Source organism: Rasamsonia emersonii, assembly GCF_000968595.1.
Source record: "Rasamsonia emersonii CBS 393.64 chromosome Unknown ctg1118621760018, whole genome shotgun sequence".
NCBI lineage: Eukaryota > Fungi > Ascomycota > Eurotiomycetes > Eurotiales > Trichocomaceae > Rasamsonia > Rasamsonia emersonii.
Genome location: NW_013563269.1, coordinates 16,424 through 34,215, shown reverse-complemented (window position 1 = coordinate 34,215; position 17,792 = coordinate 16,424). Strand labels below are relative to the sequence as shown.

The 17,792-nt window shown below is 51.0% G+C and overlaps 5 protein-coding genes across 5 annotated transcripts; 2 read left to right on the top strand and 3 right to left on the bottom strand.

The window, feature by feature from the left end:
* Positions 1-113: 113 nt before the first annotated feature.
* Positions 114-989, bottom strand: T310_2250 (Uroporphyrinogen-III C-methyltransferase; the record flags this gene model as incomplete). The annotated part of the gene is made up of 3 exons (XM_013474868.1): positions 114-249; positions 303-784; positions 894-989. The coding sequence occupies 3 exons, from the start codon at positions 987-989 to the stop codon at positions 114-116; spliced, it is 714 nt and encodes a 237-aa protein (XP_013330322.1).
* Positions 990-1,271: 282 nt separating this feature from the next.
* Positions 1,272-3,115, top strand: T310_2249 (Ribose-phosphate diphosphokinase; the record flags this gene model as incomplete). Its single annotated transcript, XM_013474867.1, has 5 exons — positions 1,272-1,530; positions 1,614-1,623; positions 1,677-1,797; positions 1,889-2,916; positions 3,064-3,115. The coding sequence occupies 5 exons, from the start codon at positions 1,272-1,274 to the stop codon at positions 3,113-3,115; spliced, it is 1,470 nt and encodes a 489-aa protein (XP_013330321.1).
* Positions 3,116-8,206: 5,091 nt separating this feature from the next.
* Positions 8,207-9,994, bottom strand: T310_2248 (uncharacterized protein; the record flags this gene model as incomplete). Its single annotated transcript, XM_013474866.1, has 4 exons — positions 8,207-9,295; positions 9,381-9,624; positions 9,682-9,773; positions 9,875-9,994. The coding sequence occupies 4 exons, from the start codon at positions 9,992-9,994 to the stop codon at positions 8,207-8,209; spliced, it is 1,545 nt and encodes a 514-aa protein (XP_013330320.1).
* Positions 9,995-11,911: 1,917 nt separating this feature from the next.
* Positions 11,912-14,064, top strand: T310_2247 (DUF890 domain protein; the record flags this gene model as incomplete). Its single annotated transcript, XM_013474865.1, has 10 exons — positions 11,912-11,991; positions 12,040-12,087; positions 12,150-12,225; positions 12,296-12,306; positions 12,356-12,578; positions 12,663-12,790; positions 12,856-12,954; positions 13,075-13,240; positions 13,295-13,558; positions 13,612-14,064. The coding sequence occupies 10 exons, from the start codon at positions 11,912-11,914 to the stop codon at positions 14,062-14,064; spliced, it is 1,548 nt and encodes a 515-aa protein (XP_013330319.1).
* Positions 14,065-14,441: 377 nt separating this feature from the next.
* On the bottom strand, positions 14,442-17,489 carry T310_2246 (Tetratricopeptide repeat domain protein; the record flags this gene model as incomplete). Its single annotated transcript, XM_013474864.1, has 1 exon — positions 14,442-17,489. The coding sequence occupies one exon, from the start codon at positions 17,487-17,489 to the stop codon at positions 14,442-14,444; it is 3,048 nt and encodes a 1,015-aa protein (XP_013330318.1).
* Positions 17,490-17,792: the final 303 nt, after the last annotated feature.

The following is a 17,792-nucleotide window of genomic DNA, read 5'->3' as shown; positions in this document are numbered from 1 at the left end:
CTGCTATTTTTGTCCATATATGAAACGTGCCTCTTCGGTATCATTCATGATGGATTTTTTTTTCTCGGAATACCTGTGATGGTAGCAACCATTTCCAATCTGGAAAGATTGGACTAAGGACGCTCCTGGCGAACCTGTTCCAGACTAGGCACTCGCCCAGACTCGTAGGATCTTAATAGAGTATCCATGTCTCCTTCAGTCATTTCGACGAGGTCTTCCAGACTCCACGACTCACAAATGTTCGACATCCTGCGGGAGACAATCAGTCTAGTACGGCAGGATCGTGTCCCCGGCCCGCTTACCATTTCATCCTCTTCGGTCCTTCACTGGCATCGGGCGCAATCTCTCTTAGCTTTTTCCGTAACTTGCCTACGTTCTCAATGGCCACACCCGTATTATCCGGCAGCGCCTCGGCGATCTTCTTGCGCACAATGCTGGCCAGCTTCGGACCGTTACCATTTGTGCTCACCATGACCTGCAATGGCCCGTCGCGGTGCACGCTGCCAAAATAGAAGTCGCACTCGGAGGGCACATCCGCAATATTAGCTGGAATCCGGCGCTCTTTGCACAGCCTCCATATTCGCGACGAGACATCTGAATCATCAATTGCGCAGAGCACCATGTCTGCATTGTCAAGGTCGTGCGGTTCAAAGTTGCGATCGATGTGCAAGACCTGTTTCTGGGCAACACGAAAAGCGACTTCGTCGTTCAGTCCTGAGCTTGGACAGACGACGGTCACTTTGGCATCGGCATTGAGGGCATGGAGTATACGGCCTGCGGCGACCTATACGTCTTGTTGTCAGCACGAGCTTTTTGCGATGTTGCTATTATAGCGGGGTGCTTTGGGTTCAATATATATATTTCTGCGTATGCCAGCGCAACACCAGCCTTACCTCGCCACCACCCACGACAAGAACATTCTTATTTCTGACTTGCCACGCGACAATGAGAGATCCTCCTCCCTGGACTTCTGGAAACCTCTGTGACATGTCGATGGAAAGAGGATTGAACAGTCAGTTCCCTGTCTGCGCGGGGCGGCTAGGCCCGGGTCTCCGGAGCAGATCGTTGGAGTTCCAGCCCCGCGGTCCAAGTCCGGCGGTCGGCACGTGCCAAAGCGGCTTGACTGGGCTTTTTTTTTGCACTTTTTCTCTCCTTGTCAGTACAAAATGCCGCCCCGGATTCTGAACAGCGTCAACGGGGATTCGCCTCCCTCGAATACTTTCCCCCCATGAACACAGGCCTGGGTGACACTCCAATTCCCAGAAACCATCATGCGCGGTGTTCAGATCTTCTCGGGGACTTCCCATCCGGCCCTTGCTGAAGCCATCTGCGAGCGGCTGGGCACCGTCCCAGCCAAAGCAGAGCTCCGGAAATTCAGCAATGGAGAGACCAGCGTCAACATCAACGTGTCTGTACGAAACCAGGATGTTTACATTGTCCAAAGTGGAAGCAGCAAGATCAATGACAGTCTCATGGAGCTTCTGATCATGATCTCTGCATGCAAGGGTGGTTCTGCGAAGTCGATCACAGGTATGCTTTCGTCGGATGATCTGCAGTGATTTTGATTCTTCACATGTGAATGTTGGTGACTGACTAGAAGTGTCACTCTGCAGCCGTCATGCCGTATGTGTTCTCCTTCAGCTGAGCAACGTACAGTTGACACTAACTTCGTCAAGATACTTCCCATATTCCCGCCAGTCAAAAAAGAAGAGTCATCGTGGGTCTATCGCTGCCAGGATGATCGCCAACCTCCTTACTATTGCTGGAGTAAACCATGTGATCACACTGGATCTGCATGTATGTGTTACCACAGTCTGCAAATTTCCCACCGGTCTTACCGCATTGGGATCCATGTTTGGCCGCGCTCTGACCCGGATTGCTTTGACAGGCATCCCAAATGCAAGGATTCTTCGGCAATCCAGTTGACAACCTATTCGCGGAACCGCTGATCGCTCGCTGGATTCGGATCAATGTGCCTGGCTGGAAAGATGCAGTGGTTGTCAGCAAGAATGCAGGTGGCACTAAACGAGTCACCTCATTAGCAGATACCCTGAAGCTCAACTTTGGCATTGTAACAACCGACAGGCGAAGACCGAAGGTCAATGTGACCATGACTGACAGCACAATATTCTTCGACTCGATCGAGACAGATGATGATCGAGACCGTCAAAGAGATGACCATCTGGTTCCGGGGGCATCTGAAAACGCTGTTCAGGACCATGTTCTCTCCACATCGGCCGATACGTTGCGTCCGGGGACCCCGCCTGCCGCTCGTCGGCCGTCAGAATTGGAAGCAGCTGAACATACCACCGATGGACGAGCACGCGATGTGATTACCGGACGTCTGGTGCAGGGACACCTTGTGGACGACGACTACCCTTCCCCTGTCCTGTCTGCTGCGTCGACCCAGGCTCCGACTTTGGTTACAGAAAATGGCCTCGAGCGTCATGAGAATGTTGTCGATCCTATGGCAGCCTCCGTCATCTCTGCTACCTCGTCACTGCAGCCTGAACATGCTCTGGGGGGCACGTATGATGTAGTCGAGTCGGACGACGATGAGGCACAAGCTCTCAGCAGCAACGCGGAAGAGAGAACCATCACTCTAGTCGGAGACGTGAAAGATAAGACGGTGTTTATCATTGATGACATGATCGACCGGAGCCGATCCTGGATCGCTGCCGCAGAAACCGTTGTGAAGAAAGGCGGTGCGAAGAAGGTATACTGCATTGCTACGCATGGAATCTTCGGGGATGACTCCCTGGAGCAAATGGAGGCGTGTGATGCTATTGACCATATCGTTGTCACCAATTCTTTCCCTATCCCCATTGACAAGTCCCGGCGCTCCAAGAAATTGGTCGTCATCGACGTCTCGGCTTTGCTGGCGGAGAGCATTAGGCGCCACCATTACGGCGAGAGGTAGGTCATGTGGTCCTTATCCGAATCTGACGAGCCGGAACTGACTTGAGATTTTCTAGCATCTCGGCACTGTTTCAATTGAATGACTAACTGCATTCACTGTGCGGTTCAAATGAAATTCAAGTAATGACTATGTGCTATGACCAGGTATGAAAAGACGAGTGACATATCTGCATTATTCGATGGTGGTTGTTATTGATCTCCCCAGTTGTATGTTGAGTTTGAGGACTGGGTTGTGCTGGACAGACTCTAGTCCCTGCAGGATAATGGAGATCCTGCCTGTGAATGTCCGTGTATTTTCAACCTATGTTCCAATCTGCTAGAAGATGGGTACTTCGACACCCTTCGACCGCTGAGCAGGAAAAAAAAATCCTGCTCTCTGCTCTCATCTCGACTGGAAACCACTCTTTGATTTCATCAGGACCTGAAGGACCACACATGCGATATACTATACATGAATTCACGGATAAATGCAGAATCCTTAAAACTCAAACCCCCACGCCTTTCACCGCAGAAGCATATTTCTGGTTCATTTCAATCCCAACGATGCAGGACCACTGAGGGTCTCTGCAAGGACATCTTGCTTGATTGGAGCTCGTCTCTGATCGCACCAACAAAGTTGTCCTTAACGGAGCGTTGGCAGAACAGACTTGCGGAGTCGGGATATCCTTGTATGAGGATGTCACGATTTTGCGCCACGAGGATAGAAGGCATTGCTTTCAGAGCCTAATCATTGGCTTCGCGGCCGCCGTCCATGTGGAGGACGGTCGATGGAAGTGATGCAAGAGAACATCTCGGACATGAGGGCTGTGACACATGGGTTGTGTTGATCAGATTGCAGGGCAGACGGTGAAGAACTTAGCTAGCTAGCTACCTAGGTACCCGTATAACCGGCCTCCGAATCCCGACTTGACAGACGTCGGAGTAGACCCTGAGCTCGTTCTAGAAACTGAATCCGTTGATTATACATACTGCAATGTAAGGCGGCGTCTCCGAAAGTATAACTAGTTACATAGTTACCCAGAACTCGAATGCCGGACGTATGAACGTCTCTTATTCTTTCCCCCTTTGTCTGATTTGATTCTGGGCGGATATCGTTGTCACTGCATTGTCCACACCGTATTGATATAGACTAGTAGACGTGCTGCTGCGCATGTGCGGTATCTGGTGACTTGGTTCTGCATCCAGGCCATTGGTCGATATCCGCATCGCTACAAGCCAGTCACAGATAAAAATCATGAGGAAATAATGGGTATCCGCAGAAAACTCTTCCTAGACTCGACACGCTAGCATGATCTTGTCATACCATCAGCCTACGGAATATCTTGACGTCCGAACGTACGTACTGGTCCTACCCAGTAAGTAGGTACTACGACTCGTGCACAAGGGCATATCAGGTAATTTTATCCTGTCGACGAAGGCCGGTCCTGCTGCATTGGAATTCTCTCATAAGTCACAGGAATGCCTGGTCTGGACGATCCATCCTCGCACTGCAGATTTTCCTTCGTATCCACATGCCAATTTCTTGGCAGCAGTTCTTTTGGTTTTTCTGTAGGCGATCTGTATCCAGCATCTGTCGTCCGGAGTAGTGGTGTAGTTCTCCGTCGCTATGATTCGATCAGCCTTGCTGCTGAGCTTATTTGAGCCGCGTTTATTTATAATTAGCATCATCAGATAGAGCTTGGGCTAGGCTGTTGTTAATCGGCGTAGATTTCTAGATCTCCATCCTGGCTGACGGTAGCTGTCTTGCATGCAATATTGGATTTGAGCGGTGTAGGCGCGATCAGGTACCCGATCTCGTGACGAGAGCCTCACGGTTGTGCCTGCCTTAGCGGTCCCGAGAAAAAGCAGACGGAGACAGGCTAAGAACGACCTCGCAGCATGCAAGCATCCTTGTTGTTCGAGTATTGCACCGTGGTTTGCCATCCCATCACTGCGTCGCACAACGTGACTTGATTATCTTCGACGATCGTCATTTCGTTTTGTTTCGATAAGTGAGAGTGTGTACTGTGTACTCGACGCATCGAGCCTTCGATCGATTTCTAGACGGAGTTGTTATTCGACATCGAGCGTCAGAGCGCAGCTTGGCAAGCCCTGTGCCATCACGTCATGAAGCAGCAAGAGATACGCAGTCACCGTGAAGCACGAAGGATTTCATACTATTCAAACAAAAACGGCCCATTCGGCGGTGTGAATACGCACCATGACTATTGGCAGGGATGCTGGTCCCCACTGGAGTGTATCTGCGAAGGGTTGGAGATGTTTCGGAGAGACGGCCAACTACTGAGCTGATAGGATCTTCTGGCGCATCGGGGTCTCCTGGGAGTTCCGCTGTGTCGGGGAAGATGCATGTGGGCCACGCGGTGGCTGCTAACGGAGTATGATGCCATCTGCCGGTTCGTCCTTTTCGAAGCCACTTTCTTTTCGGGCTAATTTGAAATTAATTGACTCTGCAGATCACCAATCCCGTTTGTTCAAACTGGCTGTCGGGATGGCATTTGCCTTCTGGAACCTTGCGCCTCTCGCTCCGGCGTCCCTGTAGCGGGGGATCTTCAGTGGCCTAAAAAATGTCCCGTAAATAGTCCTTTTCTTGACAGGACTAGCTACACCAGGACTCAAAAAAAATTAATGATGATATTATTGGACAGGCGTGTGACCTGTCTTAGCGTGATGGTTATCCAGCTCTATACGGACCAACCCCGTCGTCTAGCAGTCTGGACTCATTATTATGGCATCTTACCCGCAAGACGCTGTCAGGGTGTGGTTCTCGAGTCTGAGCCGTTTCTATACCGCCGGCCATTATTGTTCTAGGACCTCACTAATGACATACTCTGCGCGTCCGTAGGCTCGCGCTAATGGCTGGCGAAGCCCAACGCATCGGATATGCAGGCGGGGGTGGACGAGCTTGATCTGGTCCCGAGCCCGTGATTAGCGGCCATTATGGACCTAGTCCAGGCCCTGCCTGCGCCAGTGTCTATGGTAGGGGAGGATGGCTGCAGGGATCGCCTGCATCCCGGTCGTTGGACAGGCTTTCGGACATGGATGATGGACATCACAAAAACTAATCAAACAAGTCCTCAAATCGGCACTGTACCACCAGTGCTCAAAAAAAGAGACACGGAAAACAAAGGTTGGGAATTTCACACGGCGCTCATCATTCGTCCCTCGAGTCGTCCTCGCCCCAAAGCCCTGGAATCGGCCTAGTCGGCGCTTCGCTTGTCCGGAACCGCATTCCCGGAAACTTTGGCGTGTTGCACTTGCGGTCTTTTGCAGCCAAGTGGCTGTGACGTCTTTCTCCGGAATCCGGGAAATATCCATTCTCACTGCGACTACTCAATAATAATGGCCATCATTGACCCACGGCCACCAGGACTAAATCCTCCCCGTAAGCAAGTCATGGTCTAAACTCCTTGAAACTAGCCCAGTCGGTGGAGGCTGGAGCGAATTAGGCCAGAAGCCATTCTTCAACAGAATCCAAGGACCGAGAACACGGTGCGACACCAAAATGCTAGCGTTGATCCCGAACCGCAATGTTCCTTGTAGTCAGTCAGTCATAATAATTTGAAAAACATTATAATTCCTCCTGGCCCGAAGGGGCTCTCCACGCCTACCCGACTGGAGCAAGACAGGAGCACAAACACGTTGCAATCGACACCGCAAGAGCTGGAACTGATGGATCTGTAGTTTCTCGGCGTCAACTCGATCCACAGACGGCTACCTGCTTCAGGACGCGAACACCGATCAACTATCATCAATCCAGAAAGAAACGCTGTTCGTACGCAGGCAGACTGGAGCGCCCTCAGACCGGCAAACAGGGGGAGAGGAGATTGCTATAAATCGCTCCTTTCCCTCCTCTCGACTCGATGGTGATGAAGATCAAGCTGTGTGCTAAGATCTTGATTCTTCAGAAATAGAGTAAGTTGATGTTGTCATCTATCTGGGAGACTTCATCATTTTCCCCTCAAAGCACCGTTGTGAAGAGTTTCAGCTAGAGCAGCATACTTTAAGTTTTAAGCTACCAGACTAACGACAAGATATCTGGAGAAGCATACCTACATCCATCGGCCATTCACCACTCTGCTACAAGGTACCTACCGAAGGTATGTACAGCCCTTTTCCTGCAATGACTGGGATGTTATTCAGCTGCTTCCTTATACTATACTTGCTTCCCCATTGCTGCTTTCATTTCTTTGCACCTTGACAATTGCTTATGACGAGCAATGATTTCAGTAACTTCTTCAAATGAGGTCAAGACAGCTGACTGACAGATCCACTGCAGTAAAATCGATCCAAACATCCGTCATCATGGCCAACCAGTGCTCCGGGCATGTGTTCGCCATCGTGCAGGGCACCAACGGCAACATCCTCACCTGGCGCTGCTCCGACTGCAACGGAGGCCCGTTCGTGGCGATCTGGCGCTGTAAGATCTGCGGCCACAATCGCTGCAATCAATGTTACACCGCCAAGGCCTAAAAATGGTTAAAGCATTCGTGTAAGTGTGTCGATCTCTCATTTTGTAAACGTCGGATGTCATACAAAGCGCGATCTCGTGATATGGCCGACGTTCTTTTCGAACCATTTTGTGCGAGCTACAGGAATCGCCTTTTTTTTGTCTGTCTGCGAGTTGCTAACAGCGCGGCGCTAGACGCAATCGGTGTGTCTAAAGCTCGCCTCGTGACTGTCAACTCGGAAGGCTCTTCATCCCGATTCGTCGCGGGGAACCCCTGTCGGTTTTGGTTCCTGCAGTGTCTGTAATGATGTGTCCAGACCCCTGTCAGCCTTGCATGACTACTAACAGCCAACCGTTTCGACTTGGCGAGAATGTGTATTCACCAATGCATGAATGACCACCATCGAACTTCGGAGTTGTTTCTTTCACGAACTTCTTTTTCTGGCATCACCCTGGTCCCTGACGTTGTTTGCACCGAGCTCATCTCTTCTTTATCTGCATGCTATTTTTAAAACAGGGGCGCCACGACGGTAAAATGTGTTCGACCATTTTCTTTTCACAGCCATATGCGATTTAATCAGGGTGTCTTGCTAGAATGGGGAGCAAAGGGGTTAATGAGGCAGGATGATTTGGTTAAGTGGTTTTCTTTGATTGTTTATGCTTTTGATCTCGGGATTGTTTCTTTCAGGTAGCAAATGGCGGGTTTGTTTTTCTTTCCAAGGGCAGAGGGCTATTCTCAAAAATGGGTTAAATAGACTGATTAGGCACTGGACCTGAAATTACTCGTCTCATTCATCGTCATATTTCGTTTTTTTTTCTTTTAGGGTTGTCTACACAGGCTCAAGACAAAGGATTGTACCTGCTTCCAGGCTCACTTTCTATCAGTCTCGCCGTCAGCTCCTTACCAACCATGAACGGCATAGAAAAGGGCAACGATCTCTGCGCCAAATGTTCCCTGACCGTGGCAATCAACGGGTCCGAGCCATGGCCATGCGGAGGCGTAGGGTTGAAGGCGAAATCCATCAAGGACGGGAACCGCTCGTCAAGCAGGCGAATGATCCTCTCTTGGAAGACCGCAAGGTCTTCTTTCGATTCCACGGGATGGAGGACCGTGAAGATGTTCTCGAGGTCAAGCCTCTGCAGCGACGGGAAATGCACCTCCTGCTCGGGCTCCTCGTCCAGCAGCTGGAGAATCTCCACATCGGCAGGCATCGTCAGATCCTTCAGACGAGGACAGTGACGGGCGAGCGAGGCTAATGATCTGGAAGTTATGGTACCACCGATAGCTGGAAGCGAGAGAACCTCCAGATGGCCCAGTTTTGACGCGAGCTTTTCGATCTTTTCGTCCGAGAGATCGACGATGGACCCGTTCTCGGATTCAAACTGCACTCTGCGGAGCATCGGGCAGTGGGCCGCGAGTTCTACGAGCGATGTTCCGGAAAGGTCGCCATGCTCCCACGAAAAGATTACTTCTTCCAAGCGCGTGCACGACGACGCGAAACGCGGTGTGTCTACTGGCGATGACTGGCAGTCGACGACCGCGATATCTATCCTCTGCAGGGTGTTCTTCAGCAGGGGCAATCCCAGGATCAGACGCAACGCTTTATCCTCAGCAGTAACTTGGAGAGAGCGCAGATGCGGGAAAGGGACAAGGTCGGGGTTTTCGCTCAGCGCTCTCCGCACGGTACTATAACGCCAACGGACTCCATGTCCTGTACCAAGTTTCTCGAGTCCGGGCCGGAACATGAGATAGGTCATCACTTTTTCTGTTAGCAGTGGATCCCACCCTATTATCAGTTCCAGGTGTTTGATCGACTGCATCGCCTTGAGGAAATTCAGGAAATCGTCTTCTGTTAAGAGGGTCGTTGACGGGTCGTCATCGACGAGGCGATTGTCGAGGAGAAGCGCGCGGAGTGAAGGCGCATTTTTCTGCAATTCAACCGTCAGTCAGTCTCGACATTTTATTAAATCGACATTTTATTAAAAAAACGAAGTTCTTTTTTTTTTGACTCACCCGGATCTGCTCCAGAAACCATCGAGTATAATATCCGCCAAAGAGCTCTAGACAGGCAAGATTCGGCTGCAAGAATTGGGCCATGTCCTCCTCTTTCATATTTTCGCTGCCGATGTCGACGATCAGGGACTTCACATTAGGGAAGTGGAACCTTTTCTGCTTCAGTAGTTGAACGATTGGAATATTATCATTACTATCATCATCACTCCTCTCGAGGCTCAAATAACGGATCTTTTTAGAGTACCTGATAAAGCAATCAGGAAGAGTTAGTATGCTTTTTTTGGAGGTCAGCTTATCTTACCAATCTCGCCGTTCCTTCTCAGAATCCGCTAATCTCCTCAGCGGTGATGAAAGAGACTCGAAGGAATCGCGGTATGCGCCTCGCCAGATATACTACCATAATCATAAGTTCATAACCCAGACGGTTCCGGTTCAGTATGTGATTAGGAAAGAAGTTGCGACGTATGTATGTAATGTTGTATGTATGGACATACATTTGTAGCCTCCTCTGCCCATAGGCTGTTGACCTGCGCAGCGGCAACCAAGCTCCTCGAGTCGAGGTGTTGCAGCACGCTTGCGGCGATCCCTGGTATTTCGAGTGGTGATAGATGCATGATGAACCATTACCTGCCTAGGTAGGTAGGTAGGTAAGCTAGAATAGTGAGTGGGCTGGAAGGCTGATAGATGACCTGTGGAGAAGGTGAGTACTCTGTAGAAGTGTTTGTTCAGCGGGGGCCAAAAGCGGCGGGCAGTACTACTATGTATAGGTAGGTATGTACCGGGCTTGCTCATCGTATCATAAACGTCTATTTCGTCCCTATATTTTTATTTTTTTTGTCTCGGCGGTACTTCGGTCGTCATATCATCCTCAACGGTTTTGTTTGATCTATCTTTGCCACCATGGCTGTTTTTTTTTTCGATGATCTTCATGTTTTTATCGCACATCCTTTGTTTACTAACTAGCGGAGGAAGATTGCCCCGAATGCCGGCCGACTCTTGCAGCAAGTGTATAAGGTACCTAACCTACTCGAGCTAGCTAGCTTGACTACTGTATGGAACTGACGTTCAATTCAGGCTGACTCCCGTATGTACCTTCTTACCTACATCAGGCATGCTAGGTACGGAGTACATACCTGCTGAGCAATATTTGCGGACGTCCTGATGACTGCTCTTTTTGTTTTGGGAGGTGAGCAGCGCCGCCCTGGGCTCATCCCGATGCGCAACCGAATAGAGGAATTAGTACTCTGTATAAGACCGGTTTTCTTTCTTTCTTTCTTTCTTTCTTTTTTGCTGCCTCAAATATGACAGTTCTGTGCCGCCCATTGGTTATAGCTATTTATATTATATTGTATAGCCTCTTGTGTTATTGCCTTAAATTAAAAACCTGTCAATGAAGGCGCTATATGACTCGAATAGAAAATAGGAAAGTGAAGTTGACTTTTAAATGTCATCCGCGGAGCATCCTCATCTTTGCCACAGTTATCATTGTTCAGGTAATTATCCTTTCTACGAATCGTGAATTATCTTGTTAGATTCTGCTAGCAGTCTTTTGTCAATTCCAATTTTCTTCTGCTAAACCAGGCGGACAACGCAGTCTCTCTTTCTCAATATTTTAATTTATAGGATAAGTAATGAATATGAGGTAAAAGTGGTAATTTGATCAGAATTCCTAAATGGGTAATAGTTTGGTTGGGATTGCTGTTAGGTCTCATATCTCGAAGAACAATGCCGTTAAGATCTTTCATCTGACAGCAAATGTCATCAGAAGATATCATGCCAGTAGTATAAGGTCCTTTTTACACCCGTTTTCTTCTCTATATTTGGTTCTTAAACAACCAGCACAAGTATCAAGGATATAAATAAGCCTAGCTGATATGATCGACTCACCTAGCAGAGCTTCTTGCAGATCTTTGATGTTTTTACGTAGCTAGGTGTTCCCTAAGATCCTAGGTACATCCAAAAAGAGCTGCATGCATACACCTTCAGGCATGTGACTGCTAACCGAATAAGCATGGGATGATGGCCGTCACCTTGCAAGGTACCTAGAAAGGCAATTTGACACGACGAATCCAGGAACATGGGCCTGCAGCAGACTGAGCAGAGTAACTGATCAACTCATGCTAAGACGAAAACGAACAGTCATGGGGATCTGAATCCGTGTAACCAGCAACGCAAGTCTGGACCAGCATCGGCCCAAAAATCAGGCTGCGCAGACTGACATCCATCCTGATCGTTCTGCATGCGCCTGGAGGGGGGCATGACATCATCGCTAGAGTCAATCTTAGCCCGTCTTGGCAGCCAGCCCTATCGCCATGCAACTGCAAGTTGGATCCTTTCATCGGCCAGACATCTGACAGGCGGATCATCGCCAGTTCAACGCTGCCATCTCCACCACGCTCGAATGGAGGTACGCGCATTCGGGTCATACCGAATGATCCTGAAAACAATTTCAAGCATTTCTGATTGGATGTGGATTTTTTCTTTCCAACGTTGTGCTGATCGTCAACGCTATGCTCTAGTGACGGGTGACAATGAAGTCCGCTCGGAATATTTACAAGGATGAAGTTGACTTCAAAGCGTTGGCCCTGCAGTCACCTGAATTTGCGAAGCAGTGAGTACATCCCAGCTGCTTGAATTCTGCTGATGTTGACTTTGACAGTTTGAAACCGAACAACCAGCTCGACTTTAGCAATCCGGATTCTGTTCGGTATTTTCCTGACTGCGTGGACTTGGCAGATGATGGATGTATGGGCTGATATCCATCTACAGACAGCTAACGAAAAGTTTGCTGGCGCGCGACTTCAACCTCAAGGTCGATCTCCCTGACGACAGGCTATGTCCTCCGGTATGTGCTGTTTATCCCAAAGTTTACAAAGGATATAATGTTACAAAGAATATGATTGACAATTTGATAGGTTCCTAACAGGTATGATGCCTGAAGTCTATGTACCGGCTTCTTTTCTGACTGTCAACAGACTGAATTACATTTTGTGGCTGCAAGATCTAATAGACACCACTGGAGATGACTATCGCGATGACTACGATCCAGATCGAGAAGTCGTGGGCCTCGACATGTACGATTTTCGTCTTCTGGCATGCTCGACTCGCTCGCTAACTTGTGTAGAGGAACCGGGTGCTGTAGCATTTACCCGCTCCTTGGCTGCGCTCAGCGTCCGCGATGGAAATTCATCGCTACGGGTGAGTTATCCTTGCCTAGACTGCCTAGGACTACGGAGCAAAAAAAAAAAGAAAAAAAGAGAGAGAGACTAATCGACCGCAGAGATCGACGAGAAGAACCTTGAATGGGCCCGCCGGAACGTGTCGCAAAACGGGCTGGAATCGCGGATCAATATCGTCAAGACGGAGCAGAGCGGTCCTTTGATCCCACTGACGCAGCTTGGTTTGGAAAGGTGAGAAATACCCTCTTCACCTCATAAACTGTTTTCTTGCATCCGTCTAGCACGTACGACCATAGGGTGTGGAAAACAGGGCTTCCCGTCCGCTCAGCCGTACTTAAGCCACACGCCGGCTGGTTAGTAGTTGGGTGGGTGACCACCAGCGAATCCCAGCTGTTGTACGTTTTTATTTTTTGCCTCTATTTCTTCTGATCTACTTTTTTTTTTATTTTTTACTTTTATTCAGTTGATCTGATGGTTTTTATTTATTTATTATCTATTTATTTTTTTGCTGTTAGGGATGGGGAGGGTGAATTCGATATTACTCCAGTTGTCTTCCAGGATATACAATGTATATCGCTAACTGAAACAGGCCTCGACTTTACCATGTGCAATCCCCCATTTTACGAGTCTAAGGATGAGATGGTTGCATCTGCACAGGCAAAAGAAAGACCACCATTTTCCGTAAGTACTTCTGCGAAATACCTATCGTCTATATAAGAGGCTTACAACTAGCAGGCCTGCACAGGAGCAGAAGTGGAAATGGTCACACCGGGAGGAGAAATCGCCTTTGTGTCGCAGATGATCGAGGAAAGCCTCCAGCTCCGTGACAAGGTAAAATGGTACACGACCATGTTCGGCAAGCTGAGCAGCGTGTCCATCATCGTGGAGAACCTGATCGACCTCGGATGCCGCAACTACGCCGTGACAGAGTTTGTCCAGGGGACCAAGACGAGGAGATGGGCTGTGGCTTGGTCGTGGAGAGACCTGCGACCGATAACTGTAAGTATCTACAATGTTTTGTAAAGGCAGTTCGTACCTGACAAGATCGGCAGAGTGTAGCCCGTGGGATAACCGGATTCCCGAAACACTTGCTCCCATTTCCGCCCGAATTCACCTTCCAGGCCTCGAAGAAGCGCATCGATGCCGTCGGGCAGAAGATCGACGCAGAGATGCGCTCCCTCCCGCTGCTGCAGTGGGATTGGCGTCCCGGCCTGGCAGCGTCAGGCATCGGCTTCGCGATGGAGAACGTATGGTCGCGCCAGGCACGCAGAAAGAGACAGAAAGAGCAAGCCCAAGCCGACCCGACGGCGGCCGCAGCAGCAGCGCAGAAAATGGAAGTCGAAGTAGACGAGAAGAAGGCCGCGCTGGGATTCAAAATCCAGCTGAAGCAGGACAGGGCAGTAGAAGAAGGTCCTACGGTCGTGGTGCGGTGGTTGAAGGGGACTGACTCTGTTCTGTTTGAGAGTTTCTGTGGGATGTTGAAGCGGAAGGTGGAGGAGAGGTGATTATAAAACAAAAGAGAAAGAGAGAGAAGAAAGGAAAATTCGATATCCATCCATATCGATATCATTGCTAAGGTAGTGAAACTCCTGAGTCCTTACGAGACTTGATTAATGAATGAAATGCGATGTCGCGAATGACAGCACTCACGATACTTACTTCCTGAGAAATCAAATGAAATGAATGAAATGAATGAAACTGGCCCATCGTGGCAATAATGATGCAGTTGATACATGTAACTCTCTCTTCTATTCCTGTACATGTATGTACACCCTCTGTACAGAGACTTCTGTATGTACTGTACATACATACCCAACAAAGTAAAACAAGCAAGCATCATCATCAACTGTATGTATGCCTTTCTATTTCTTTTATTTTATTTCTACGCCCCCCCACTAACCTCCGCCGCCAACTCCTTCAACCTCCGCCACCCCTCGCTATCCTCCCAGAACTCCTTCCCCTTACCGAGAATACCGCGCACGGCACTCCGGGCCTTAAACCGCCAGTCTTTCGCAACCAGCTCTCTCTCCTCCCCCTCTGCTGCTTTATCATCCTGACCCTCCTTCTCCATCCCGCCGATCTTGGCGTATCCCTCCCGGACAAGCCGCTCCGTTGCCCGCACTACCTCCATCCACTTCTTCTCATCGCCCATCTGGAAAGCGCCCTGCGTGCAGGACGCGACGGCCGCGCGCCACGCTTTTTCGTGCGCCTCGAAGGCTTTGCTGGGTCGTTGCCGGAAGAGCTCCACGCGCGCGACGAGCAGCCATAGCGGTGCGGAGTGCGTGATTAGCGGGACGACGTGCTCGTCCATCAGAGAGAGGATTTGGCCGGGGATGGTTCCGCTGCGGAGGATGCGCTGTTTTCCACTGGATGATGTCGCAGCGTTGTTGTTGTCGTTGTCGTTGTTGTTACTGTCGTTGTTGTCAACAGAGATGAGGAGATCCTCGTACTCGTAGTTCTTCACCATGTGGTCCACCAGCATCGTCAGGATGGACAGGTCGATGCTCTTCTCGCCTTTCTTGGGACCTTGCAGCTCGATTACTCGCCGCAGCGCGAGGATGATGTCCCGGTACGGCGTCTGTGGCGGCGGAATCGACGCTGCTACCGTGAGGAGGTTGTCCCAGATGCGGTGGTCGGTGTGCTTGAGGCGGGCGGCGTGATGCAGAGCAGTCAGGGCGTCGCGCTTGGGTTTGTAGGGGTCGTGCTTCTTCTCACTCTCTTCCTGATCGTTATCATTATTGGTGTCAGCTTGTGCTGGTTTGTCGTCATCGACAATCGCCTCCGACGCAATCGCAGTAGGCCGCGACGAGGAAACGCGCAGCAGGGCCGCAGCAAGATTGCTCCATGCCTCGGCATCGCTGTCCTCGAGTTGGACGGTGCGCGTGAACGACTCGACGGCATCGTCCCACCGCTCCAGATTCAGCTGAACGCACCCCAGGGCGAACCAGGCGCCGTGGTTGAGGGGGTTGATCTTCAGACTCTTCCGATAGGCGTCCTCGGCCTTCTCGAGCTCGGGCGGTTTGGCGCTCATGTACAGACGGGCCAGCGAGCGCTGGGCGCGCGCGTACCGCTGGTTGGACACCTCCCAGGCTCGCTCGTACATGGATGCGTCCTGGTCGATGTCGCCCAGGATGCAGAACAGGCGTGGAGCGTCTGCGGGGAGGGGTGACAGTTCGGGGCCGTCGTATTTCGCGTTGTCGTCATCGCCATCGTCCGGGTTGGACCGTTCGTACAGCTGGCGGCGGACAATCGACTTGGCCTTGTCTTCTCGATCCGTGGCGGCGTAGCACAGGGCCACTTCGGCCCACATCTGCAGACGCTCGTAGATGTCGAGGGCCGTTCGCAATCCTCCCAGATTGACCCATCGCGACGCCAGTTCCGCCTCCAGGCTCCATCTGGTCTGGAAGTTCAGCGTCCAGATATACTCCAGTCGCTCGGCTGCGGAGGCCGACTCAGATGTCTGTGGCCTTGGAAGGAACGTCGTTGGCTGTTGGCTTTCATCCGTGCTAGTGTTGTTTTTGTTGCCCGCAACGGTACTGTCGCTAGACGCGGTGTCGGCGATGACTTGGTCGACAAGGGCCTGCATCTGGAGCACGCTTCGCTCGACGGTTCGCGAGCGATATCCCTCAATCCGGCTCCGAACCAGCAGGGCCTGCGTGTAGATCTGCCAGTTCGGACTGCCGCCCTCGATCACGCGGGTGGCGTAGGGCAGGGTCTCTTCCCGGGTCAGGCCATGCTCAGGCGAGGTGTTTGTGATGGCCGAGGCGACTGCCAGGAGGATGGCAGAGTCCAGGGGAGAGAGTTTCGGCTGGTTGGAGGGGTCCAGTGAGGCCAGTGAAGCCGGCAGCGAGGATTCATCGTGAACAGTCGTCGATTTCTCCTGGGAGACATCCTCCTTGGCGAACGCAATCGACTCAAGGAGCGTGTCGTCATTCAGATCCAGCGTTTTCGGCTTCGACGGTGCCTCTGTCTTTGCAGAAGAGTTTGTCTCCGATCCATCGGCGCTTTTGGCCAGCACGACCAACTGGCTGATGTCGCGCTCCTGGAACTTGGTCCGCTTGCCGAGTTTCCCCGTCAGAGCATACTCAAAGCCCGTCTCGACGGCAGCCTGTTCCAGATCCGCTCTGGCTTTGGCGTCGAACCCGTGGTGGGTGTGTATCGTTGCGCGTTCGAGCAGGAATCTCGCCCGCTCTTCGCCTTTAGAAGTGCGGCCATCTCCAAGCAGCGACTTGGCGAGCTCGTCGAGGTCGTCGTAGACGGCCTTCTGCAATGTGCCCGTGACTTCGGAGAGCATCTTCTGATGGAGGAAGTTCACTCGCATCCTCGCCGTTCTCGCCAGGAGGGGCGCACCACGACCGTCACCACTACTGCTGCTGCCGGTGTCGACAAGCACATCCGCATCGACGAGGATCGCCTTGGCGACGCAGAAAAGCTCCACGTTGGGCGTGAGCTGGTACGCGGCCTCGCCGTCGACGGACAAGCCGCGGATCATCGTCTTGCGGACGGCATTCAGCGTCGCCGCATCTTTGCGTAGCGTCGGGGGGAGGACGATCTCCGCAGAATTGAAAGCCAGCGGGGGGCCGGTGACGTTGGACTGGAGGAAGCTGAACAGGGCGGCGAGGCCGATGTGCAGGAGTTGAGAGCGTGTTTGCGGAGCGGTCAATCCAGTCGTCAGATTTTGGACAGCATGGCGCGCTCTTTCGGTGACAAAGTCTGTGTAGGAGACTTCGCCATTTGCGACGCGTCGATCATCATCGCTGCTGCTGCTGCTGCTGCTGTTGCTGCTGCTGCTGTGGCCGAAAACGTCCTTCGCGAGCGGGAGTTGGAGGAGAGAAAGCGACTGCGATGCTGTCAGATGGACGGGCTCATACTGTGTCCTTGTCGAGTCGTCCTCGTATAGCGTGTTTAACGTCGCTGGATGATCTGCCATGCTTGAGATAGATCAAGATAGGTAAGGATTAGAAAGACGTTGTATTAGAATGTTCGTCTCAATAATAGAGCCCCGCCTGTTGTTTTTTTTTCTGGTATCTCAATACCCCGCTGAGTGTCTAGAACCTCAATGTCATTCCATGAGCGAAAAAAAAAAGGAATTCAAAAGAGTTCAAGAGGAATGTTGATGCTATCCCGTCCTGTCAATGATAGCAATCATGCAGACAGACAATAATAATCACATGCATCCATCAAAAAAATTATCAATCTATTGGTGCAGGCGGTGCAGATGTCTTGCCCCGCA